Source organism: Plectropomus leopardus, chromosome 16 (genome assembly GCF_026936395.1).
Source record: "Plectropomus leopardus strain MGB_pleo_1.0 chromosome 16, ASM2693639v1, whole genome shotgun sequence".
In the NCBI taxonomy this organism is placed as follows: domain Eukaryota; kingdom Metazoa; phylum Chordata; class Actinopteri; order Perciformes; family Serranidae; genus Plectropomus; species Plectropomus leopardus.
The window spans coordinates 25,336,675-25,363,855 of NC_142191.1; the positions used below are offsets into that span (position 1 = coordinate 25,336,675).

Genomic DNA, 27,181 nt, shown 5'->3' on the forward strand with positions numbered 1-27,181 from the left:
AACATTTTCATAATCAGTGTATGAATTCTTGAGTTATGGCCAAAAACATGTTTTGTGAGGTCATAGTGACCTTTGACCACCAAATTACAATCAATTCATTCTCCAGTCCAAGTGGACATTTGTGCCAAATTTGAGGAAACTCACTCAAGGCCTTCTTGAAATATTGTGTTCACAAGAATAAGACAAACACAAGGTGGCACTGACATTGATCTTCAAAATATAATCAGGCCGTTGTGAAGCCCAAGTGAACGTTTGTGCCAAATTCATAGAAAGGCATTCTCCATATACAGCATTCACAAGCATGACACAGACAAGGTCACAGTGACCTTGAAACACCAAAAGTGAACTTTGAACACCAAAATATAATTAGTTTATCGTTATAATCAAGTGGATGTTTGTGCCAAATATTTTAAAAAAATTCCCTCAGGTCATTCTTGAGATATGTACAGTCTAAAAACATTTAGCTCTTAGCCACAACTATTGATGATGGCATAAAATCACATGCACTCCTTTTGGACCTCTGGAGACTGTACTGTGTTTTTGAATTTAAGCTTATATGTATGTTTATGTACTGCATATTTTAAAGAGTAGATTTCCATGAAGGGACAATAAAGTGAAGTTAGGTTGACTTTAAGTCCCTCTAGACATCCCATTATGGTGCTGTGTTAATCAGGTCAGAGGTACGAGTGAGTCTTACGTGATGAGCTCCTTCTTGCTCTCCTTGCAGGGCGGGTACTTGTGGTGTTTGGGGCTGGGCATTGTGACCTCAGCTGGGTAGCGCTGCTCGTCCAGCAGCTCCTGGAAGGGATCCAGCTCGTCGCTCTGGTGTAGAGACGAGAAATAAGCAGACTACGACACGTCACTACGGGCTCCATGTCAACACATTAACATAATTCTGCAACATTATGTTTACATGTGAGACGCAGATGATAACTCAAAGAATATTCATCAAGTTATTTAATGTAATGCTTTCTAATCTCACTTTCTTGAACACTTATTTTTGAGAAAGGCAAAATCCACTGGTATATTTTTCATTTGCAAGACTTAATGACATTTTATTGTAAGACAGACTTTTTTTTTTTTTTACAATTTTTTTTAAAAAGCAGTGTAATTTTATCCTCTGTGGGACAGCTTATAATTAATTTTCCCTTAACCCCAAATGGGACATATGAGTGATCACACCCGCTCTGTCGCATGGCTGAACATGCAGTTTTGCAATAATTTAGCCTTTTAAAGCCATTAAAACTTTTAAAAGTCACTCAAACACACGAAAACTTCCTTCAATTCACTGCTAAACTTTGGCAAAATGACAAAAACTGTTTTGGTGTTTATTCACTGTGTGTTCTTGCATATTTTCTGATGATCAACATGATTGTGATTATGATTATTGCTCAGACTAATTTGGGCCTTTAGAAAAGTATATTTTATAGAACAAATGAAAATAAAAGGTGACTGCATCTGTAATTACAATATGAAAACTTTAAAGAATTATGAGCAACTGCAGCTGTTGACGGTGTGTGTGCATTTCTAAAATTAGACCAAAGAAAACCTACAGAGGCTGTAAAAAGAAGATACATTTACATGGAAGAAAAAGTGCTGTTTAATAAATAACAGGAAGGACAGAAGTCATCTGACATATTAATATGATTATTACTATTAACAACTAACAGTCTGATAATCTAGAACAGTCTGATAATCTCATTATTGTACCATGTTGCTGAAATTGAGAGCCTGTTATGATTTCTTTATTATGTTGTATGTCTATATATGCCCTGTTTGATTACTTTAACACATGGTAATGACTCTGTGAAATGTATCAGCCCTGGGTAACCAGTTCAGTGTCGTCCTGCACCAGTTAGACTCAGTTGAACTCAGTGAACAGGAGCCTTTGTAGCTGTGAGCACTGCAGTCTGCTCTGCAGTCCACACATCACACCTCCTCAGTCGGGAGCAGAAATTGTTCAGGACTGTCTGGAGAAAAATCCCATCAGCCGGCGAGCTCCAGGCTCTGGCCTCCTCTGCAATGTCGTGCTTCATTAACAAACGCAATTACTCTCCTGATTAAAACCTTTCACTTCAGCGCTCTAAATCCAACGAGGCAAATGTAGCAATTTGCTGCATGGATTGCTCTGTGTGATATCAGATCTGCGAGGATTTAAAGCGTGCAGATGATCTATCATGTTTTACTTGTGTATTAGTGGTGTAATTCAGCATTTTAATGCACCATGCTCGAGCTCCTGAAGCGTTCATTCAGAGAGCTGCTGGGTCTGAGCTGATGCAGTGCTGCTTTTCACCACATGAGAGCGCACTAAGACCTGATGGAGAGACGGCTGCATCCACGCTATCAACCCGAGTTAGCTATCAGACTGGTAAAAGTAAGCTTTTAAATTTAAGTGAAAGCAAAACTTTACTTTTATTCCTTCTCACACACACTTAAAGAAAAAACATGTCTATTTATCACATTTATTTTGACTCAAAATGTTCTTAAACTCCACAGGTCCCTTTGATGGTGAATGTATAATTCAGAGTAAGGTAGTTCTAATCTATTATTGGCATAACAACAAGCACAAATCTGAGGTTGGCATTATTTTAGGTTGCAATCACTTTTCATGCATCTCCACTGTGTGCACATATCAATTCAGTACTAAATATCAACTTGCATATTGGATTTGTGTATTTAAAACTGATTGTATTCCGCTGTGTTTTTGCAGAACAACATATCACTGAGTAGGTTACAGCTAAGAACTTGAAAAGACAGCGATGCTGTCGATGCAGGTTTAGAAGCCCATTTCCATCCAATGATAAAAAAAAACATATAAATCATTAAAATGAGAAACATTCCCAAAATATTGACCTCATATCTCAAAATGAGAAACTTTTTTGAAACAGTAGAAAACTTTCTTGCAATAATGACTTATGAATAATGAGTTATTAACTTAGAATAATGACTGTTTCAAAATAATGAGAAACTTTCTCAAATAATGACTTGGTATCTAAAAATAATGACACAGAATCTTAAAAAAATGGCATAGTATCTCAAATTAATGAGATTTTCTCAAAATAATTATTTATTAACTCAACTTAATGACTCAGTGCTTCAAAATAATGAGAAACTTCCTCAAGTTATAATTTAGTAGCTAAAAATAATGACACGGTATCTTAAAAAATGGTATTATATCTCAAAAACTGAGAAACTTCTCAAAATAATGACATTGTACCTCACAATAATGACATAGTATCTCAAACTAATGTCTTGGGATCTGAAAATAATGACTCAAAAAATGGCATGGTATCTCAAAATAATGTCATTTCCTTAAATTAATGAGAAAGTTTCCGAGTTACTTAATTTTTTGTTTTAGTTCTAGCAGAATTTGGCTTCCATAGCTCTTAAATGTTCACACTTTGCTGAAAGTAATACGAAAGAATGAGAAAATAGGTCACAACGAAATGTCTTCCTCTTCCTCTTTCAGCAAAGTACCTTCGTAGCTGTTTTCTTTAAGCATTCTTAAGTGTGCTTCTCTGAAGTTTGATGAATATGGATCCTGCTCTGATTAGGATTAGCTCTATCCTCGCTGATTGTCACTTTAACATTTAAACTCCCTCTCTGCACAGGCTGCAGCACCTTTTCTCCTTCAATATCAAAGTTTTAAAAACTCAAACAACACATTTTATTTCCTTGAGAGTAAAACAAGCTCCTTGAAGCACTGTCTTTGTCTCTGGCCTTTTCTTATTATTTGCAGTGCTGAACTATTTCTATTTAGTGGCTCCAGGGTGAAGAATAACAACAAAACCCACACTGTGATGTACAACTTTGGCAAGCACCGTCGTTCTGTGCAGTTTCCATGCCTTTGGTTAGTGAAGTCGTACATACACACATAGTGGACCTTTCCAAACTCACAAAATTCCCTCATATGTATGCAAAGTGATGCAAAAATTATGCGTACTAGCAACCACAACTACGCCCTCGCAAAATAAGTCCACAACTTCTCTGTGGTGCTTTTCTGCTATGCACCAGGGGACAAGCATCCCTTTAAATAGCTTATAAAGTGTAATCATCTCTTAATCTATGTGTGCACCCTTTAATATAAACTCTGGGTTCCTTAAATCTCTCAATTTCATGCTTCAAATTATCCTTACTTGGCATGATTAGGCGACAGGCTGCCTAAATATTAAATTAGGTGCTTAAAGCCTCTAATCATAACTGTAAGGCCAGAGTGTGGAGCATGAGCAGCTTTTAGGGCTTCAGTTTGGTCTAAAATTGATTAAATTTTTACATTTTCAGGTCACTTATTCAATGTGCACCTTACATTCATCTTTAATGAAAAGTTTAAGGTGGCTTTCAGGTTTAGAGTTTAGTGTTTTTCTTCTCTCTGCCTTCACATCACTGAACTTTTGAACAGTTTGAACTAAAGCGATTGTGCAGAAATTACACAAAGAATCCACTCAAATGTGTCGGTGTAAATATGTCTTTAGATCTACAAACTGCTGTGGTACTTTGGATATAAATTCACTGACAGATCTGCAGTACCTCTTTTCAATATGATGCCTGTAAACTTTGAACCATCAGTCGTATCATGATGTTTCTGAGACCTTCCCATTACCTCTTTGTGGTCTTGCTCATCCCCCAGCCGTTTGATCTTGGTGTAGTCGACAGGCAGGTCCCAGCAGTCTGTGTCGCTCAGCTGGTAGCAGCGGCTGCTGAGCAGAGCCTGCCGCTGGGGTGACATCGGCTGCAGGGGGGTTAGCACTGTCCCGCTGCCCTCCGGACCGCCGGGCTGACCAGCTACATCCACAGCACCGCTGTCATCAAGGTCGCCAACTGGGCTCTGATGGAGAGAAGCAGGGAGAGAGCTGATGATCACTGGTGTCACAGCTCACAAACAACTTTGGCTGGTAGGAATGGGAATCACCAGAGCCCCCACGATACAATAATATATATATATAACAATACTTAAGTCACAATACAATATTATTGTAAATGTATTGCAGTATTTAAACATTTGTGATCTACTGAGTATTGCGATAACATATATCACGATATATTGCAATTTATTACTGTTTTACAACTACAAATGATGTCCCCAAAGGAAAACTTTGTCAAAATTTGATAGATAGATAATGTTTTCAGTCAGTTCATCTCACTTCAATCCTTTTCAGTGCAGCAAAGTATATCTAGTGGATTTAGAAAACACTTGACTTTATTATTTTAGTAGGCTACTTATATTTTATTTTATTTTATGTTACTTTACTTTACTTTATTTTGATTGTAAAGTACTTTGTTGCTGGTGTCTATGAAAGGTGCTATATAAATAATCATTGTGTATATAAATAAACATTGCTTTGTTTTCTTGTACTGATAATAAGTTCCATAAAAAAGATAAATAAAAGTCAATACTCGTTGTCTGTGCATCGATACAATATTGCCATACAAGTTATCATGATACGATGCTGTATTGACGTGGTTGTTGACAAGCCTCAAGGTGGGTGTTGAAAAGCATTTTTAAGTACATGAATTGGTCACAATTCTGTCAGTGCACTTTTGTAAAATTGGGGGACTTACAAGTTAAAGATTAAACACAAAATAGTAAAAAATTAAGAGCAGAAGCCAAGACAGCCTGACTTTTAGTCCCTAGTACAGTCAAGCTCCAAAAAAACTTGATCCTAAAAAAAAATAGAGTTTAGTTTTGTTCAAAATTTGTTGCACAATAATAAATATGGAATGCTTTATATATAACCTAGGTTAAAGTAGTAGTAGATAAACTTGATGTTCTCTGCAGTTAGGTGGAAAAAGATATGTACATATATCAGCAATTGGCCAAAATGAGTTATAAAATATTGGCATATTGGATAGTTCATATTGCCAAAGTTTTCAGATTCATATTAAATACTAGCATTAAAGCACCGTTAAAAGATGATGTTCATTTCATTATAACTCAAGTCTGATTTTCATGGTCTTGTTCATCATTTCTACCAGTAATAATAATAATGTACTCACCAAGTTGACTGCTGAGATCTGGAAACATGGAGAAAAATGGATGGGAAAAAAAAAGTTTATCCAGATTATCTGAACTGCTTCATGTAAAGGTAGTAACAGCAAGTAAGTACACCTTAAATGTTGGCAACAGCAAGTAAGTACACCTTAAATGTTGGTAATAACCCCTTACTGCCCAGAATAACTCTGTGCAAATAATTATATTAAAAACAGTGGGTCAAAGTTGACGCAAGAAGTGAATCTGTAAACTGTGAAGGATGTTTGAAAAAGACATTTTGGTTAAAATTCAATTATTACTCGCCTTCGTACTCCCAAAAAGTTGACAACTTGTCCAGATGTCTAACTATGAATATCTCTTGTGTTTTTATAGATTTCACCATGTTCACAGATCTCAAAAATGACCTTGATGGATACAATGCTATCATTACTGATAGAAAAGATTTTAAAACAATGAAAATAAGACTAAAGATGTAATAAATCTGAATTATCCAACAAAATCTCACTGTGATGAGCATAACTCAAACTTTATTTGATGTCTTATGTATTGTTTATTCTACACGTTTTAAAGTAACTTCCTGATGCTAACATAATGTTTATTATTTTCCTGCTCTTGTGTGTAACTGTGATATATGAAGTCAGACGTGTTTGTGCACACCGCCTCAGACTACCTGTGTCAGCAGGTCCTGGGGTTTCCCTCCCAGAGCGTGCGGGAGCTCCCTGCACCTCGTGGACAGGTTGAGGATGGCCGTGGCCGCCATGTGGGCCGCCTCCATGTCGTGGGTGTAGTCGAAGCTGCTCTTACTGCAGGTGCTGCTGGCACTGCTTCCTCCTCCTCCTCCACCGCCACCTCCTCCTCCTCCACCACCTCCTCCAACTCCTCCACAGCTCAGGCTGCTGCTGCTGCTGGGAGCGTAGCTGCTGGTCGTACTGCTGGCCGGGCTTGACGTCTTACAGTAGCGCTTGGCTGTGGGGAGGCACACAGACACACACACACACACACACACACATGTATGGGTGATTTGTTAGATTGGTGATGGCATTTGGCCAAACTGTGAGGCAGATGGATACAAATTTACAAAAAAAAAAGGTTCTGTCACATCTAAAAATATGCCAAAAAAGTATCTGATGAAGTGAAAGACGGAGAAAGAATGGTGATATTCCTTATTAACCAACAGTGAATGTATCGACTAAGTATTGTGTGTGTGTGTGTGTGTGTTTGTATCAAAGCCTTCTCCCTCTGTGCAATAGAGCTCCGTTGTTGTCCAAAAACTGTTTAAAACACACAAATGAGCCACACTGCTGCAGTGGGTGACATATTCCTTCATTACCATGAACACACAATGTAATTTATTTTGACTCAATCCCACAAACACTATCCTGCTGCCCCAAATACTCGCTTGACCAACAACTGTGAATTAATCCACCATTGAATATAGTCCCCAACAAATGCACTGTTTCCTCCTGGTTCACTAACATTTGCAAATAAAAAAAACCCACAGTGTCCAGCTGATTTCTGAAATTTTGGACTATGTATTGAAGCTACATATTTGAAGATCTATGTCTTTAGTAGGAGCGAATGGGCTTTGAGTCACATACTCAAGTGGTAGAGAAGTCGAAAAGTATTGAGAGACGGACAAACACATTGCTGTTTTGGGTTTCTTCATTGGATTTGTTGACAACAATAAAAATGTAGAATAACACCAGACAAGAGGAGGCAGACGTAGGAACAAAGAAAAAGGGAGAAAGACAGTTATTGTATGCTGGTGCAATGGTGAATCGGGGCTCGGCAGGCTGGAGTGATGCTGATGGAGGGAAGGATGTTGGAAAGGAGGGAGGGAGTCGTGACGGAGAGAGGGGAGCGCAGACACCTCGTCTAAAAAACCTCCCTCTTGCCTGCGTCTCACTAATGGCTCCCAGCCAAAGAAACAGGGCTCGCCTCCATTATCTCTCTCCTGTTTCACAATCCCTCCATCTGCACCTCCTCCCTTCCTCCATCCCTCCATCCACTGCTCAGAGGAGGCAGGCTCTTGGCTTGGCATTTCCATAACTCTGCTCTGCTTTCACTCTAACCATGTGGAGAGGCGGAAAACACCGGCATTTTCAGCGCTGTAACAAAGAGAATACACTGAGTGCTGAGCGTGTGTGTGTGTGTGTGTGTGTGTGTGTGTAATCAAGCCTTTGTCGTCAAGTACAAAATGTTCTCCCTAGAATAGGAAAATGAATAGAAATTCTTCATAGTGGTTTATTTCATTAAACTGAGACAAAGGACTGATAGTAGATCTGTTTCAGTCCACCTGTTTTTGCTGGTCATTTTGAATTAAGAGAAATTAGGAATAAAAGCAACATGAATTCAAATAAATGTTATGTTACGTTTGCCTGAAGTGGGAAATTTGGCATTTTCATTAACAGAAAATGGGATTTAGACTGAATGTAATAGATTTTCAGACAAAATAATGATGCTGCAACACCTGCTTCTTCTCGATACTGCTTGTTATTCTTCTTCTAACTTATTTGAATTCCAGTATTGTACTGTAGATACAGCATCTGTGTTGTTGCCACCCACTGTGACATATTTATTTCCACCAGCAAGCTGGAGAAAAAAAACAGAACACCACACCTCCTATAAACAAAGGAGACAAATAAATGACATAAATGATAAATGATAGTCACACAGTCTTACTGTGAGACTGAGGATTTAGAATTTGATCATCTTGTTGATGTGCGTTCATTTTTCCTACCATCATAACCCTTTGGAGAGGTGTCTCGCCCGTGGTGGGATTTGTTTGTCGGGCCTCTCTTTCCGTAGCTGCCGTGCTGGCTGTCGTAGCCGCCGTAGTCGTAGCTGGTCTTGGAGTATTTTTCCAACTCCTTGGCCAGGTTGGACCGTGGCGTGCTGGTGGGAACGTTGTTTTTGTATCCGTACTGAGGAATCTCCAGTTGCTTGACGAAACACATCGGCCTGAAAGGCAATCAGAGGGGATTTCTCCGCACCATTCGGCATCTCTGATTTAGCATTAAGTGTGAATATAAATATATTTTCCAAAGCCAAGATGGCAATCAACAAAACAAAGTAGACACTGTCTTAATAGTGTATTCTGGAAATTTGTATACACCATTCAGCATCCCTTATTAATAATTAACAGTTTATTTGCATGACAACACAGTGGTGCAGAAGGGGAATTCTGCACACTGCTCATTTCTCTGCATTATCTGACGTATCAGCTTTACATTTTATATGTAAATGATATCAAAACATGGTTCCAAATCTTAGGAAACAGGAAACCATTTGACATCATCTTTAAGAGACAAGAAATTACGTCTTTTGGTCTTGTGGATATGTATGAGAGACTGGGTTGTTACTTCACTATTGTGCTTCACCAGTCAATTAAAGTTTGTATGATCTACAGCTGCTTCCCGCCAACATGTGTGAGGAATTTTCTGCACCATTTAGCATCCCAGATTTAAGCAACACAGTTAAGAAAAAATTGCTGTTTTCACATCCCAAAATGACAATGAACAAACCAGGGTAGGTGCTGTATTAATGGCTTGTGCTTCCATTTCAAAGCACCATTAAGCATCCCTTATTTACACATGACAGTTTTAAGCTAAGCAGTATGACCAACAGATTCTAAAAACATATCTTTATGTGTTTCCACATCTTAGGAGACAGTCAACACAAACAGTCACTTTGTTTTCTATGCTGGTTATCTATACTAGCTATTTGCAATTCCTGGTTTAGAAAATTAAAATTTTCATGTCACCATTTGCTATCCACTGTGTACTAATGAAAAAAGGCAGAGTTAATGCGCTAGTGGCTTAATTGTACCATTTGACATCCTTCATTTAAGAGACTCATAATAATCTTAATTCATTTGCGAAAGCCTTCTTGTCTTATACTTTTTAAGAGGCAAGGCTGGACTGTTTTTTACAGCTTTACTGCACTATTGAGCTTCCCTATCTCATTAAGGTTCACGTGATCTGTAGCTGAAATTGTGGGATTCAGCACAATTCAGAATGGGCACCACTTAGCATCCCTGATTTAATTAAATAATAATAATAATAATGTACTCCATAGTTGTTTCCAAAACCATAAAGGATCAAGGCAAGGTAGGCCTGAAGTCTAAATGTTGCCCTGCATGACAAACACGTGTGATGCATGTAATCTTAATTATGGTCTAAGTCTCTAAGTGGGTGGTACCTGAGGACACGGTCTGACGTCTGATTGGTCTTACTGCCGCTGTCAGTTGGGAGGCTCTTCTCGTGGACCTTCGCCATCTTCTCTGCGGCAGCGATGGGACAGCCGGACAGACTGGAGGAGGAGGAGGAGGAGGGAGGACAGAGGAGGGGGGGGGGACAGCACACAGCCTGGTTACATACTGTACTGTTCACACACAAACACACACACACAGACACAAACACACACAGCATCTGGCTCTGAATGGAGACCGGTTCAGCTGTCAGTAACAGCAGTTCAGAATGAATTATGGATTTAATATGGCCTACTTCATGATGACAGCATTACGGGTTTACTGACTGATGGTTTGTGACTGATGCAGTGACTTACTGGTTTACAAAGTCAAACTTTGACTGGTTTACAGACTGATGGTTTTCTTGATAATAGCTGGACAACTAGAGAACAGACTAACTGGTAGTTAAGTTCTGTACTGACTGTCGGACTGCTTTATAATTTTTTAAGCAGAATTGTTACTGACTGATTGGTTTACTAGTTCATTGACTAACTCGTTATATACTGGCCAGGGGTGTAAATATAGACAGTGCAGGCGTATTTGTACTGGGGCTGACAGAGTGAGGGGATCCATAGAAAGAGTAAGCCCTCAAACAATATGTTGGGCAGAAAATGGGCTCTTTTTTGCCAATTTAGAAACATTCCTGTGTTTGAAGGAGAACTAACATTAAACCAAAGATTGTGTTATATATGAAAAAAAGTCAGATCAAACTTTTTTATATATAGAGCACCTTTAATACAATCATGCAGCCCAAAGTGCTTCAAAGAGCAGGATTGAAATACCACGGAAAAAGTAAATAGCGATTACAACAATTTTACAAAATTACAACAATAATGAAATTTTTTTAGAATGTATAAAAAAACAAATAAACACAAGGGATAAAAAATAGTCAGTAGCGATCTGTAACAAAATCTGTTTAAAAAAAATATGTGGTTATTCTACATGAACTAAAAGTAAACTGTTAAAAAAAACTAAATCAAATGAGTAGTTCCTTGTTTTCTGTGGTATTTTTGTTATTTATATATGTGCAATGATGGCTTCTGGGCAATACATATGTGGGTGTTATACAATAACACAATGCAATTATACGGTAGCTAGTTTACGTACATAATTAATGACTAGCATGCATAAGGGCCCATCATTAGAGCGTGCACTGTGCCCGTTATGACTACCTTACTGTTGCAGTGACTCTATGTGAACTCCTCAAACTGTACCTAAGCGGTTAGGTGCTGGTCTGCTATTTTACCCACCACCTATTTACTGACTGGTTGACGGACAGCTGGGAGTAAGAAGCAGTGGGTCCTGCTCCACACAAACGCTTTTCTCTTAAATGTGTTTGCAGTCACTTCCATTAAACAAACGTGTTACTTCACACCAACTCCCAAAGACGAGCATAACTAAGCAACACCCTCTAAATTTGTATCAAGTTCAAGTTTTTTTGTTTTTTTCTTTCGCAGTCAAGTGTAACCCCACAGGCGGCTATGCAGATGACACATATCTACTACTTTCCATCAATTGCTATGTCTGCAATTATCTAATGAGTGTCTCATTTAGGGTAAATTATGTTTATTTACTGAAGCAGTTGCTTTGGACCCTGATAAACCTTGTCATTTTCGAGAATTAAGGCTATAAGTTGCCAACAATTGTGCAGCGCTTCTGAACAAAAAAAAAAGGAAAAGAAAGAATTACAAGTGAAAAGTGACAATTAAAATGTGTTGTTAATCCAGACTGACACGTACATAGCTATTGGTTTAGCTACTCAAAAAAAAAAAATGTTTTGTCCACTAAACAGTCTGATAGTTTCAAGGTATTCTTGGTGAAGACAGTTAGTCATAAATAAAGTTGGCTTTGACTGGACGGACAGTAATTTCCAAGTTGCTGACATGATTTTTGCAGTGTGAATTTGGCGTTAGAGAGAAGCCTGAAACACAGTTATTATTCAAAACTTCCTGCTTCTCCCTCCGTCTGTCACTCCGGGCAATTCCTAATCACTTCATACACAGAGGGAGTGAAATATTGTTATTACCAATACACACACACACACACACATTTTCAGGATGATAGGAGTGTGTGAAGAGTTTGTGACAGATCAGCACGGCGGCTGCTGCTACTGCTGCTACTGCTGCTATGAAGGCGTTTCCATGGCGACTGCCAGACATGAAAGCTATGTGAGCTGGTAGCTAACAGTGGCTAAGCTAGCTAGCTCGTGCTTTGTTTCCTCTCCCAGCGGAGCTGTGCTACATAACACACCCTGCAGCCAAGTCTGAGCGCGCGCGTGTGTGTGTGTGTGTGTGTGTGCTTCTCTGTCTGCCAGCACACGTGTGCTGCTGTCTGTGAGCTAATTTGTAAGTGTCTGTGTGTGTGCGTGTGCGAGTATGTGTTCCAGTAAGACTTTGTGTGCATAAAACAGTTTGTATGTGATTTGAGGCTCCACGTATGTGTGAGAAAATGAGTGTGAATCCTAATCACTTTACATAATTCAAAGAAATGCATGTGTGTGTGTGTGTGTGTGTCTTTGCCGCCTGTGTGTGATGCTCTGCTCTGCCTGTTAAACAGCTGAACTGCTGATGTGACGCAGACACACCTTCAGCTCACACATGGCAACATTCAAATTTAAGCCCCTTTCCCACACTCATCCAAACCTGTGAATGATCCAGCATATCTGCACGAAGTCGGCAGAAACAGAGATAATTTTTTTACAAAAGAAAATAAAAATCTTTGGTATCAGGGTAGAGATAAACCTCTGAAATTCTTTGTTCAACGGCTTTAATGGGACAAAAACTGTGACAAAGACCTGCGAAAACCAACAAAGTTTTCAAAATGTATGGTTGTACGTAAAGCGAGCAATCATAAGAGACTTCCTGTGTGTTGATCCTTTTGAGATCCGACCTTAGACAATGCTATGTTTTGGCCTCCATGCTCAAATCTCACATGCCCATAAAAACACTCAGCTTTGAAAGAAAAAACATACTGTGTCACTGAACGGTCAGCACTGAGACCTGAAAGATAACTGACTTTTCTTATGAAGACATGACTTCAGGCAGCACTGGAATGACCCTCATCTCTATCAAACAGCACAAACTTACAGTATCTGTACTGTAAATCTGCCACAATGACATGCCGGCGGCGTTATTCAGCTTTTAGCGGCCCGGCTGAAGGTCGCTCACTCACCTGCGATGCGAGTTCCTGTTGCTATTGACATGACCCCGTCCAGAGCAGCCGGGAGTGGGGCACTTTAAAACATTCTCATACATGGCAAGGACTTTGACAGAAAGGAAAAGGTGAGAAAGACAGTGAGGGTTAGGAGCAGACAGGAGAGTTACCGGGCGTTCAGCTGCGACGGTTAGGCATGCACAGATTACAGCTGCACAACTGGCACAATAGATTACAGATGCACGACTGACACGACAGCGGGCTACAACATTTCAGAAAATGAGCATGAGAGCTACAAACAAAGATTCAGTGTTGTGACAAACTCCAGCTTGAAAGGATTACGTGTCAATAGCACAACATAAACGCACAACTGTTTTGTTGTAAAAACAATTTAAGTTCAAGGTAAATGTCTCCCTGTGTTTCAAGTCATGTCTTCTGCGAGTAATCCTTTCTTGCTGAGAAACACAAGTCTCATTTGCATTTTGATCACTGTGCTCATTTCATGAAATTTCATGAGACGAGAACATACTGGAAGCAAAAGTTTGTCATGCACTGTTAAAATCTGTTGATGGCTCTGCAGATGGTAAAGGAACAATGAGTGCGGTGATAAAATACAAGTGTTTGTGATTTTGCATCATAAGAACTTAGTATTGTGTACATCCAAATGAATTAGTTGTATATAAATGTCGTCATCACGATTTTCTTCCCAACCAAAATGTAATGTCTGTCCCTTTCTTTCTGATGTGAAATTGGTATACGTGCCAGTGTTCTTTCCTCTTTTATGTTGCCATTAATTGCATGTTTGTTGAAAAATGATCACTATAGTTTTCACAACTAACTGTGTGAGTTAAGGATTTATGTTGACCAAACCAGAGTTGGTGATTGCTGGAACAGTGGACTCACTAACTAGATGGCTAACAAGACTAACTAAGACCTTTTTGTTGAGTTTTTTTTTTTTGTTTCTGTCAAGTTTCTATGTTTTATAAAGAGTTAATAAGGTGATTAAGATAATGTTAGTCTTAGTTTTGTGAGAGAGAGAAACTTGGATTGATGTGTGCAGTTGTAACAAGGAAACTAAGGGTAAGAATAAGCTTAGTTCTCAAACTAGTGAAGACGACACAGTTTACGGCCCAACTGACGTGTTGTCATCATAACAACCAACAAAAATCGCCATTAGCATTTGTACTGGTCAAATTACCACAGCAATAAGTACAATGTCTGTTCTGCTATCATTTTATTTTATGTAATAAGACATGCAGTATATGCAGTCTTTGCTCAAATGTAGCTGCTCTGCTGAGAGGCAAACACCAAAAAAGAAAATACAACTGCTGTTTGTAGTAGTCTGAATTTGTATTCCATTTATATTGTCACATTTTGCGGGTGTGACACAAAGATTGCACCACCTAGGTGACTCAGGTTTTGTCTAACCTAATGTCACATATTACCTTTGGGTTTAGTGTGTGTGAAAGCACCTTCGGATGTTTGGACGTGTTCTCATGCAGGTTGCTTTGTGAGTTTTTTGCAGCCAGCAGGTAAATTAAACGTATTGTTCACTTTTCACGTTACATCAGCAACACATACCAACACCAGACATCAGGCAGGTGTGATGAGGAGGAAGAAAAGAAAGGAAAGGAGGACACAAAAGCTAAAGCAAAAAACTAAAAAAAAAAAAAATTAAAAAAAAGTATTGTGCCACATTATCACAAGATAACAAACTTTTAAGAGTGTTTTTGTTCAGGAAAAACTAAATTTTCACTTCAACACCAATGATCAAAAAAATTAAAACCACCAGTAGTCTGAATTTGCTTTGTCGCATGTTCTGATTAAAGTCAGATTTAAAACAAAGTATTAATGTATGAATGAGCAACACATCCTCAGCTCCACTTTTTACCGACTCAGCATATCTGTAAAACACTTCCAACACAACAAAACACAAATGTCAAGTCATGCAGGACGGATGCATGATGGTGGATGGCTAACATGCCCAACAGCATCCAACTTTCACTGCGACACAATCCATCTGACAAATCATTTGAAGTTAGAGTCAATTCTTTTATTGTGAAAATATCTGCATGTTGAAATTCTCTCAGTCGTGTCCAATGGAAATTTAGTTTTAAGAGTTTTCTGAAATCAGGAGATTTAGAGTGGTTTGACCAATAAAAGTACTTAAGTTTAAGTATTTTAGTTTTGGATCATGAAGTGGATCAAATGTCTCTCAGCCAAAACATGATGTGTAAAGGAATTTCCTTTTTTTTATAGACATTTATCACTGTGGTCTACCTGTTGACAATTACTTCTAATAGTGTCAGATATTAATGTCAGGAGATATTTAATTCAAGGTGAAATAAAAGATTATGGTTTCAGATCTACAAATATTTCTCTGAGGCAAAAATAATCTGATTCATCATGAGTTAAACCTCAGGTGAAAGAACCCGCAGGAGTAATATTTGTATTATTCAAACATAAAGAAGTAACCTCTCCTGCTAGCCTTGTAGTCAGACCAGATGAATAGCCAAAATAAGTTTACGTTTGCAGAGTTGTTTATTTGTGTAAAGCACCTTTTAGTGGCTGAATCAAATGAATAAGAGTTAACATTGGATTTCATTTTTATGAAACTGCCAGCATGGTGGGGTTATTTGCCGCTGACTTTTCAGTAAACTTGAAATATCGTAGCTATTAAAATCCAATTTGAATTCTAAGAAGGAAATGAACAAATTTTCCCAAATCAGCATTTCTGCTTCTTGTAATTATGGCCAAATTTACGTGAATGCAGCATTAGGCCCAGTGAGACCCATTAAGCTGGAGTTTCTTCTTTGCTATTTCATTTTGGTATTAGCCAACTTCAGTTATCTACAGCACAGAAAATTTGGGGATTTTAATCTCCCCTAGCTAAGGTTTAACTCAAACAATGACATGATTTCTTCCTCCAAAGCAGTTCCACCTCTTAGAAATGATTGTACATCTAAAACCACAACCCACAACACCCGCCTTAAGTAATAAGCTGGTTGAAATGACTTGTCAGACTGTTTTTATTTTGAGGGTTGTTTTACAGCTCTGTGTGTTTTCAATGCGATTTAACATCCAGGCAGTGGGACCTACTCTCAGGCGGGACTCTGTCTTTGTGAGGACACCCAGACAGGCTGCGGTGGTGCGGGTACAGACCCGTCACATGACCGGTCCCATCACAGCCCGGCGTCGGACACTTGCTCTCTTTTTTCTCGCCCCTGGAAGAGTCTGGAAGAGACAGAGAGGTGAGGAGATTTGAGTCAAAGGACCAATGCGAACGAGTTATGGTCCATAGATGGAAGGCAGATTTGGCTAGTAGTCTGGTGCAAATACTTTGAATTGGCAGCCACATCTCAGATTCGTCAAATATGTCTGATGTTGTACCCACTGATGGCTGTTTCAGATAGTTGGAGAAATTCTTGACAAAACTTTGTATGAAGGATTAGGATATTCCGTGCAAGGTTGACTGCCAAAAATGCAGAAGTCTCATTTTTAAAGAAAAATGTCCAACTGGACTTCGAAAATACAGGCTCTGTGCAAGAAGTATACAGTTTTCCCTGCTGCATTTGACCAGGTGTTTTTACCGACCCTTGTCAGCATTTTCCAGTGGCGTTTGAACCATTGAAGCTGATCTTTTCCAAACCAAGACGTTTTTGTTCCAAAAACCTAAGCACGCATTTAAAGCATTAATGGAAATAAAGTTTCCATGGATTGGCAACAAAATAATGCACAATTGAAACATATCTGTGCTTTAAAGAAATGTACAATGTGAAAGTTTTTCTGGCAATTGGGTTGACTAAGTGCAGGCAGTGTGTATTTTTGGAGAAATGGGACTTTGGAGCAATGGGCATTGGTTTGGGGGATGATGGGCTGTCGGAGAAACTGGCTTTTGGTCCAATGGGACATTTTTTGGAATAACAATGCTTTCATATTTTGGGCCATCGAAACACTGGCAGTCTCCCCTTAGGAATGGGTACCTCATCTTCCCACATAGCAACCTTGCTACATTCATGAAAAATTGCGCCAAAAAATGGCGACATGCTATGATGAGATTGGTACAGATGAACAAGTTGTTAATACTTGAAATAACTTCTTGAAATTGACACATTTCAGTCACTACAACACAGCTATTATTACAACTGAAAACTATCTTTTGGGAAGGAAAACATCCAAAGCTACTGATTGGTTTTGGAAAATCAAAAACGAACTACACAGCAGGAAATACAGCTGATATAAGCACAACATCAGGCTGAAAGAATAAAATAAAACAAAATGTCAGGCTATAATTTAAAGCAGACATGGACTACGTTCGGCCTGGGGACCAATTGTGGCTCCGGAATTGATTTGAAACGTCCCTCGGCTTGTGTTTCAAAATATACTATATGTGGCTTGCCACACAATATTGGCTATTTATGCAAGATCACTGTGAATTTTTTCCTTTCACCTTTCATTGACAGGACTTATCATAGGGATTGTAGTCCTGCATCAGGTAGGAACTAATGTGTTTTCCTTATCAAAAGATAATGTCCACAGTAAAGAGGCATCAACAGTGAAGACTGACACTTTATGGAGCAGTGAGAAGTTGAATAAATTTTCACTTAAAGATGACAGAGTTGTGTTTGTCTCGCTTGTTTGTAAAAACAAAAAAAATCGTACTAATTCAGTTGATGCTAGAGGCAGCTGGCCCCCAGGTGTTTTCACATGATCTAATCTGGTCCCCACTCAAAAAAATTTGGACACCCCTGGTTTAAAGGGTGAGATTTGAAGCAATTGGGCTGAAAATCAGCTCAAGTTAACAGACCTCAGGTCAGTTTTAGGGCCAGAAAGTGACAGCTAGAATTGACCCGAGTCTCATGTCCTTGGTGAGATTCTTGATTTTGAGGCTCTCCTGTGGACTAATAAAAACTTCCTTTGGGTCAACAAAGGTATCCTGTGTGCTAATGAGGCAGTCTGAAGCCAATCTGAGTCTGCTGTGTGGCTGATAACCGCACAGCTCCGACTCCCTCTCAGCGGCGGCGGGGTTGTATTTGAGTGGATTTAGAGAAATAGGGCGCAGATAGCGTCCCACAGATGGATTTGCTCTCCTAACGGGCCGTGCAGATTGCCATTACTCATGCCTGACAACCCGGTCGTCTGATGTTCCCACACCGGCCTATTTTAACAACATAAGCTGCTGTCAGAGGAAAAACATGCATCTGCGGGAAAAAAAAAAAAAAAAAAAAACTGTGTTGGTCCTGAATGCTGAAAAAGAGCGCCCATTATCTCATCGGCGGCCATGTACAACATTTCTGAAATAACACAATGGGATTTTAACAGGTTTCAAGAGCCCAGGGGTCAGAAAACTCATTCAGTGTGCACAGAAACGCTCAAATCAGGAGGGGAAAAGACAGACATTAAAGTTACAGTTATGTTTTTTTTCATGCTGCAGCAGTGATAGCCTCTGGCTGCTGCAGTGTTGAGGATTACAATAAGTCAGGCAGAAAAGATAAACTTCCTCCCTGCTGACCTGGGGTCAGATTTTTGGAGTAAAAGCAGTTGCAGGTCAAATATGATGCAAAGAGGTGATGTGAAATTGGCAGAATTTGGAAAGGAAACATGATGAGAAGAGAAGTTTATGATACAGCTTTTAAGAATATTTGTTGTGGGGAACAAACAGTATTTTTATTTTTATCATCTTGCAGTGTGACTTCTACTGTGTGTAGTATTATAGCTTACTTATTTCTTAATTCTTTTACTGCAGCATGTTTCTTTAAATACAGTTATGAAATGATTTTGTTCAGGTGCTGTGAACAGTTTAATATTGTTGAGCTCCACACTGACTGACTGACTGAACTAAATTTGCCTCTGGAAGTCCAGCCGTCGAGGTAAAAATAGTCCTGGCATGAAAAAAACCTCCCAGACAATACTTTCTCTTTCGCAGATGTGAAATATCAGAGTGTAGAACCACGTGGATGAACAAACAATGTAGATAACACTCCTCATGAACACAAAGCACAACACGTCTACAACCCAATATGTAACATTTTCCAACAGTAATGAACAAACATAAAGAATCAACATATAGACTTATAACTCTGCTGAAAACGGATCAATGATGCCACAGTGAGGGTCAGTGTGTGGGTTTTCGCTGCCTACCTTTAGGGTAGTACGCCCTCTTCAACCCGTCGTGGTGCATCCTGGACTTGCGCTCCTCGCCGGCGCAGCTCAGCCTCGAGCTATGCTCGCCATGACCTCGATGATGATGGTGATCCCGACGGGGCAACGAGTGCTCTGAGGCCATACGGTCCCTCATGACCTTCGCCCTCTCTGATTCCAAGGCGATGGCTTTCTCCAGCAGCGACAGGTTTCCCTTAGCCATGTCGAAGGTCTCGTCCGAGCGGTCAGAGGCCACCGATGTGGTGTCCTCGTCGCCCTCCTGGCTGCAGCTGGTTGGATAACCTCTGGAACCCGGGCTCAGCTGCTCCTCCAGCTTCATCAGATTCACCATGTCGGAGTAGCTGCGTTCCAGAGACCTGTGCTCTTCCTGTTCACTCTGTTGGCAGGTGTCGTACCTGAGCGGCAAGTAGGACAAGTAATGACCACGAGTGACAAATAACTGATCTCAAAAGTTAGAAAAGGCCCAAATGGATTCTGGAGAAATTAAGTTCTGGTGGCAGTTCAGTCATAAGGACTATCACACTTCTGCATGCTTATATCCATAATTTATTTGTCATACAATCTACCATTCACTCTTCACATCTGTGCTCACCTATAGTTTACTGCTGTGGTTTTATGTGGCTGCCAGTGGTGACATCAGCACTTGTGTCAGCTGATCACAGCTAACCACTACGACAGCAACGCACCTAGTCTTTTAGCTAATCATCTTACTGTGTCTCGCTTTAGATTTGGGTCTCTTTCTGTCTGTACCACTGTCACGCTGCAGTCATGCCTGCCCTGCCTCCCCATCACCACCTCGTCCTCTCAGATTCATCAGCGTCATCAGCCATCAGTCTCAGAGTCATCAGCCACCACCACCACAAGAGTCTAGACTCCATTGGGGATTTAGCTTGCCGCTGCTCAGGGCAGAGGAAGCTCAATAACAAAAACTCCCTGCAGAATCAAAGCACCAAAGACTTTCTGCAAAATCTTAATCATCACATCATCATCTGTTGATCTGTACGTCTTTAGACTATGCTAAACAATTACCTTTACTTCACTCACCTGTCTCTCCTGATTGAAATAATTATTTGTCCAGGAAACAAGACACTGTTTGGAGATCCTGTCCCACCCAGTCAATAGAAGTTGGTTTCAGTTTTGTTGTGAATGCAACACTTCAACCATTTTGTGGGTAGTCTTACATTACTGCCAGTTGTTGATATACAAAGCTCATACTTTCTTTTGTTCATTTAAACCTGGTTGACCTGTAGGTCGGATCTGGCCTTCTAGCAAAAATAATAAATAAAAACTGAATTTTTACTTTTATAGTTTCTATCAACACTTTGATATTTTACAAATATCCTGTTGATAACTATGGGGATAAAATACTTCTATAAATCCTAAATATGACCTTGTTACATATATGTCTGTACATGTACAGAGGCAAAATAACTTAAACAACAAATTATAATGCATTACCATGCAGCCAGTGAGTTAGCTCTGGGCTACAACTTCAGGGGCATATTTGTCAATGTCTGTTTACATTTTGCTAAGATGGTGCTATTTAAAGTATGCTGAATGAGCTATTAGCAGTTCCTGTTTGCAATGGATGCATGGATGTCCAGACAACCATCACTGGATTACTCTTATAATGAAGAAAACCTAAAAAAAGAGTGTTCCATAGTTACAGAGTGCTCCAGTAATGAATCCTAAAACCTGGAAATGAGTTAGCATTTTAGCATTCCCTCATGTCAGCGTCAAAGGGTTTTTGAATGCTTTTTTGTTAGATGCCTGAAAAAAGTTCTTTGGTTAACAAAAGCTTAAAAGATTTTAACATATTGTTCTACGATGTAAAACATTTCAGTCAATACCCCACTTGTGAATTTTGAAACTGTTATTTGTCTTTGAAAAAGGTTCGTTTCCAACAATTGGCTAAATGATGCTACAGAACGTCATCGCGCCGAACACAGTTTTACAGCCTTCAGGTGAGTTCATTTATGCTTCAAAAATCATATAAGTGGTGTTCACTTATGAAGATCGTCTTGCTGAGCTAAATATGAAAATATCAAACCTTTGCAACCCACAGGGCGTATTTTCTGTAATAATCAAAAATCCGATATAAAAATCCAGATGGCATTTTGTCGAGGGAACAAGGCCAACTCTAACTTCCACATCAGCCCACAGAAAACCGCCATCACTTTCCTTTTTTCAGGTTCTTATGGTTTTTAAGTATTTTAATTGCCTCTATGAGCTGTGTGTCACAGCTGTTGACAGTGTTGAAAAGGGGTCCAGGTCGTACAATAACTAACATCCTGTTGTTTTTAGACGACTGTTATGCACCTGTCCCTTTCATCTGACTATTGCCTCATGTCTCTCCCCCTGCGCCCACCCTTTAACTCTCATCAAAGCCAGCCCATTGAGTCACACTAGAAATGTCAACAGAAAGTATGCTAATATGGGTGATTAGTAAAAAATAATGCTGGAATCTACCTGCAGAACCTTTACTATCACAAAGGGGGATGAAAATATGAATATGTGGAATTAACAGAAGCATGATCAAAAGACTAGAGATGACTCACCTGTTCAGGTGATGCACCCCCTGATGGTCTGTTGGGACTTGGACTTGGTGATGGAGAGCATGGTGGGTGGGACGATCGCATGTCTGGGTCTCGCTGAGTTTCCGAGCCAGATCGAAGCATTGGTTCCTCAGACACTCCAGACTGCTGAGACACACCTCCTCCTCGCTCTCCTCCGCCTGACCTCTAATCCCCAACCCGGTTCGCCCGTTAGCGTGGCCGACATCGTCCACCATGGTGCCTTCTGGATAGCCGTCCTCGGGCAGCATGGCGCCATGTCCCTGCGCCAAGAGCTTCAGGGAATCTACCGTCTCCCTGACTACATCGCTGTCCAGGTCTACGCTGAGTTCACCCTTCCGGTCACCATGATTGCTGCCATCATACTCCTCGTCATCTTCGTCTTCCCCGGCACTGTTGGAAGAGTTGCTGTTCATCTCAGACTCGGTCATGGCCTGGTAGGCAGCGTCTTCTGCAATCTTTCCTAGGTTGAGGAGTGACTTGGCAACCAGCTCGTCGTAGTTCTCGTACTCCTCTCCGGTGCCGTTTCCGGCGCTGATGGTGCAGCTGTTGTTGTTGTTGTCGTCCTTCTGAATTGAAATGAGCTTTGATTGTCCACTGGGTTTGTAGTGGTTCTCTACTGTCAGGAGGGAAAAAAACAAACCTCTCAGGTTTCACATCTGAAAATACCCATCTTGAATTAAAGCCAGTTATCAGCATAGTTTCGCTCAGTATTTTGCACTCTAAACAACATAATTGGTCAAAAATAAAAGAGAAAATTGATTCATTTTGTAGATAATATAACTATCTGTTCATTTTTAGAATAAAAATCCTGCAGATGAAAAGGAAATGAAGCTTTCACAGCCTCTAATAAACTCAGCAGTGCTGATGAACCCAGTTCCTTCTCATATATTCCTGAATACATTAGCTGCATCCCTCCCAATTATGATCCACTGTTTACTCACAAAAAACATACAACCCAGAGCTGTGCAGAGCTGTGCAGAGCAGCACCGCTCTCCCTGCTAAGCCTCGCTGTTGATTTTGGGGACAGAGACAGCGAATGAGAGCAGAGAAATTGAAAAGGGAGGCGTGTTAGGTGCTCCGATTCGGGAGCCATAAATATTCTCAGGAGGAGAAGCCGAGGCAGAGCGCATGTGACACGTCCGCTGAGACGAGGAGGCGAACGGGGACGGGAGGGGAGGGTGGGAGTTAATAACTCAGCAGAGCTCCTCTCCCGATTATTCGTGAAGCGCTGTCAGAAGCGATTGAGGACACGGGGGGTGTTGGGGGGAATCGAGGGAAACGTGGCGGGAGGGAGAGCGCAGAGCATCTGGTCTACCACACATTCTGCTCTCATCACTTTCTCCTCTCACACTGCAGATCCAAAACACAATGCAAACCAAGATTGGACACCAGTTTGACCCAGAACAGGACCTGAATATGAGCACGTTGCTGTGTTCATCTATCTCTTACAGTTGTAGCTTTTTGACTTTCATATATTTCCATCTTTTGGAAAAGTTCCATGATGACTATGTTCAAAAGTGATGGGACTCTTGCAGATTGAGCTGCAGTTGTCCCAAGATTTTAGCGTTTAATATGCAAACTTCTTGAGACTGTGCTCTCAAAAAAGCATAATCAGACTTTCCACAAAAACTTGATGTATGACGATGTTTTCTTGAAAAATGACCTTGTGTGACTGCGAAAAATGACTGCGATGCTATGGATGTATCATAAACTAGACAAAGACCAGCTGGGATTTTTATCGGATTGTTATCGGAAATTTATATATGCCTTTTAACCTAATCAGAACGTATTTGGGCCCGGGAAGGAAACTGGAGCACCTTGGACAAAACCCACGCAGACACAGCAAGACCATACAACCCTAACCCTAACTCCTGGACTGGCAGATATTTGGCACAAATCCATTCATTCTTTACAATCAAAGTTGGTGCATTACAGTCTGGATCTCATTTTACGACTGTTTGCTTTGAAATACAATAATTCCAGAGCAGGGATACTTAACTTCCTGTGCCCAGAGGCCACTTTTGCAAAATGAACAGAGGCCAATGGCCAGTTAATAAAGAGACATTAACAATATTTATCAATACATGAATTTCCTTTTTTCAATCTTTAGATGTTTTCTGTCCTCATTGCAAGACATTCTCATCCCAACTTGTCAAATATTGTTGCTTTATCATTGTCAGTCACATCTTAATATGACACGGTAGGTGTACTCCTGCCTCTGGTGTTGATGCTCTGCAACAGCGTGTCAAGTAATGCCTGATAAATGCATGTGTCTTCTCAAAATAGTTTTCACGGGAAATGTACAGTTTCTGCTCGTTAGATGCATACATTCTTTCCAAATTAAACTTAACAACATTAGTAAAACACCTCATATTTATGTTTATTTCCTTGTGCAACAAAAGCACATGGTTAGGTTTTTTTTTTTAAAAAAAAAAAACTTTATGGTTTGGCTCAACACTCGTATGGAAGACGAACAAGCAGGCTCCTTGGTGAAAGTCCGGGGTTTGTTGGATCCTATCCACTACTCCACCATTCCAATTCTTAATATTAATAGACTATGCATGCACAAGGGGTTCACAAAAAAAGAGGCATTTATGTATTCCAGCATTTAGCTGGTGAAATACGGGATGGCTTTTAATGTGAAGTAGTCACAGGAAATGCCATTAATGTAGGTTAACGCTGACTGTGATTGCTTATCAAGAGTGAGATGACAGAACAGTCAATTTTCCATATTTATGGACACCGTGAAAAAAAGATTCTACGACAGGGTGGCATGGTTCAAAAGACTTTTTAAACCCATATGATGGCACCTGAAAAACAGCCAGATAAAAACACAATGAAAATCAAGGAAATCAGCAGGAAATAGCCAAATAGAGAAACTCACCATGTTGACGATTCTGCCCCTCCTCTTCCTCCTCCTCCTCTTGCTCTTCATCCTCTCCCTCATCCTCCTGCTCGTCCTCATCATCACCATCCTCCACTTCTTCCTCCTCCTCATACATCCCCTCCTCCTCCTCGTCCTCCTCCTCCTCCGCCCGCTCTCCCCCAATGGTTGTATCCGCTCTCTCCACCTCCACCTCCTCCTCTTCTTCTTCCTCCTCCTCCTCCTCTTCCTCCTCTTCCTCTCCCTGCTCCTCATTATCCTCCGAGAACTCGTCCTCCACATCGCCATCTTCATCTCCTTCTCTCTCCCCCTCCTCTTCCTCCTCGTCCTCCTCTACTATCTCTCCCTGCTCCTTTCCTTCCTCCCCCATCTCCATGGCTTCATTCTCATAGTTGGTGTAGGCGCTGGGGTCCTCCTCCTCCTCCTCCTCTTCCTCCCCTGTGCAGGAGGTGAGGAAGGGCCTCCTCTTGGCAGCTGGCTCCAGTGGTTGTTTTTCCAGAGCCTTCCTCTTCTTGGCCAGCGGGCAGCCGTAGACACTGAAGCGAAACAGAGGGCACATACATGATCAGTAGCCATCTTTGTTCTCTTATTTACTATTTGATCTTCCCTGCCCCAAAGCTTTCCCTCCTGCCGCTAACTGGAGCCGATTCTCGGGTCAAATAAGCCTGAACAACCAGCGAAATCTGGCAGACACATATGGGCCAGACCTGGCTCACACTGGATCCCACAGAGCCAGAACAAAGCCGAATGTGCCGACACTCAGCTGTACACAGGACAACTTGGATGGCTAACTTGGTCATGTTATATTTGGCCCTTCAGAACTACTTAGGGGTTGATCGAGAAAAAAAACACAGCTGTAGATGAGCGTGTAGAGGTCAAAACATTTCATATATAATTTCAGTTGTCTTCTTGTGACCATCATATCCTGCTATATACACTATATGCTACACAGATTTTGCCAATGGTGACAGTGCACTCTTTTGGCAGCTCATATGAAGTAAACTACTGTTACTGTTTTGTGCTAACATTTGAAAACCTCAGAAAATATGAGTCTCAATAACAATATAACATGGACATTGTGTTCAGTTGCAGCTAAAGGAAGTGTAATAATGTAATAATTTAACTTAACCAAATGTTAGCTGCGGCCAGTCTCTGGCAGAGAAGAACCTTAGAGCAGGGGTCTTCAACATTTTTGAGACCCCTTACCTGAAGGACAGACAGAGCAGGAACCCCTACTACATATACTGTATAAAACTTAACTGTGCTTAAGCTAATTATCTGGAAATATTTGGGAATATATTTGTGCTTGCCTGTGGCTGCAGTGGCAGCGGTTGTATTATGAATATGAGTCATGGTGGTTTCATGGCTCAAAAAATTGCAAAACAATCCACTGTGGCTCAAAATAATGTCCATAAACTTGGAATAATAATTCAGCAAACTGACCAATATGTTTCACTGGTGCTGTTAGCTAACTAGTTGACTTTATGGATGAGTGCTGCACAGTAATTCAGCATTAGCTTGCTAAAATGACTGCACAAAGATTTACAGGTAACAGCTAGCTTTTCATTAGTAGACTATTGTGATTTTTTTAAAATTAAAAAAGCGTCTTTATCCTGCTGATTAATTTTACTGTGTATTTTTATACATATTATAATTTCTGAAAAAATAAACAAATAAATATAAACCTCAATTTAAAATTTGATCTATATTTGAAATGTAATCTATAATCTGAGGATCCCCTAGGGGTCCTGGACCACAGCTATTTAACAACTTCAATTTAGTACAATTTTATTTTATTTTATTTTTGATCATGTGATGGTGGCACACTTTGAATATGTCTCAGATATTAGATAAAAAATGCCTCTCTGTTTACAGCCATTCCTTTTGCCAGTGAGAAGGGGATTGACCCATTCAGATCCATTTTGAAAAGTTTAGGCTATTTAATAATAATAAGCTTTACAAGTTAATAATTTTTGCATGTTTTGAAAAATGTTTTATTGTTTTCATCTGTGAATGACCTATGAGATAATAAAATAAAAGAGCTACGCAAAATGGATTGTAATTATAATTTTGCTCCGTTGAAATGGCCCTTTTCGGCTGTGCCTTGTGTGCTTTCCTCTTGCAGGTACATGTAACAGGTAGGCAGGGTCGTCCACTTGAGCTGATTG

The 27,181-nt window shown here is 40.2% G+C and overlaps 1 protein-coding gene across 6 annotated transcripts in view; it reads right to left on the minus strand.

Moving 5' to 3' along the window:
• Window positions 1-27,181, minus strand: part of myt1la (myelin transcription factor 1-like, a) — a 72,877-nt gene that overhangs the window by 12,390 nt on the left and 33,306 nt on the right. For 3 of the 6 annotated variants that reach the window (XM_088089421.1, XM_088089420.1, XM_042503363.2), the window contains exons 6-16: window positions 25,014-25,549; window positions 22,112-22,745; window positions 19,533-19,948; window positions 16,491-16,625; window positions 13,410-13,500; window positions 10,190-10,300; window positions 8,730-8,950; window positions 6,660-6,955; window positions 5,995-6,012; window positions 4,601-4,825; window positions 698-849 (exon numbers count right to left, since the gene is read on the minus strand). In XM_088089421.1, coding sequence (XP_087945547.1) covers window positions 698-849; window positions 4,601-4,825; window positions 5,995-6,012; window positions 6,660-6,955; window positions 8,730-8,950; window positions 10,190-10,300; window positions 13,410-13,500; window positions 16,491-16,625; window positions 19,533-19,948; window positions 22,112-22,745; window positions 25,014-25,549 — 2,835 coding nt within the window. The remainder of the gene's footprint in view (window positions 1-697; window positions 850-4,600; window positions 4,826-5,994; window positions 6,013-6,659; window positions 6,956-8,729; window positions 8,951-10,189; window positions 10,301-13,409; window positions 13,501-16,490; window positions 16,626-19,532; window positions 19,949-22,111; window positions 22,746-25,013; window positions 25,550-27,181) is intronic. The other 3 variants (XM_088089422.1, XM_088089424.1, XM_088089423.1) reach the window with 3 other exon arrangements.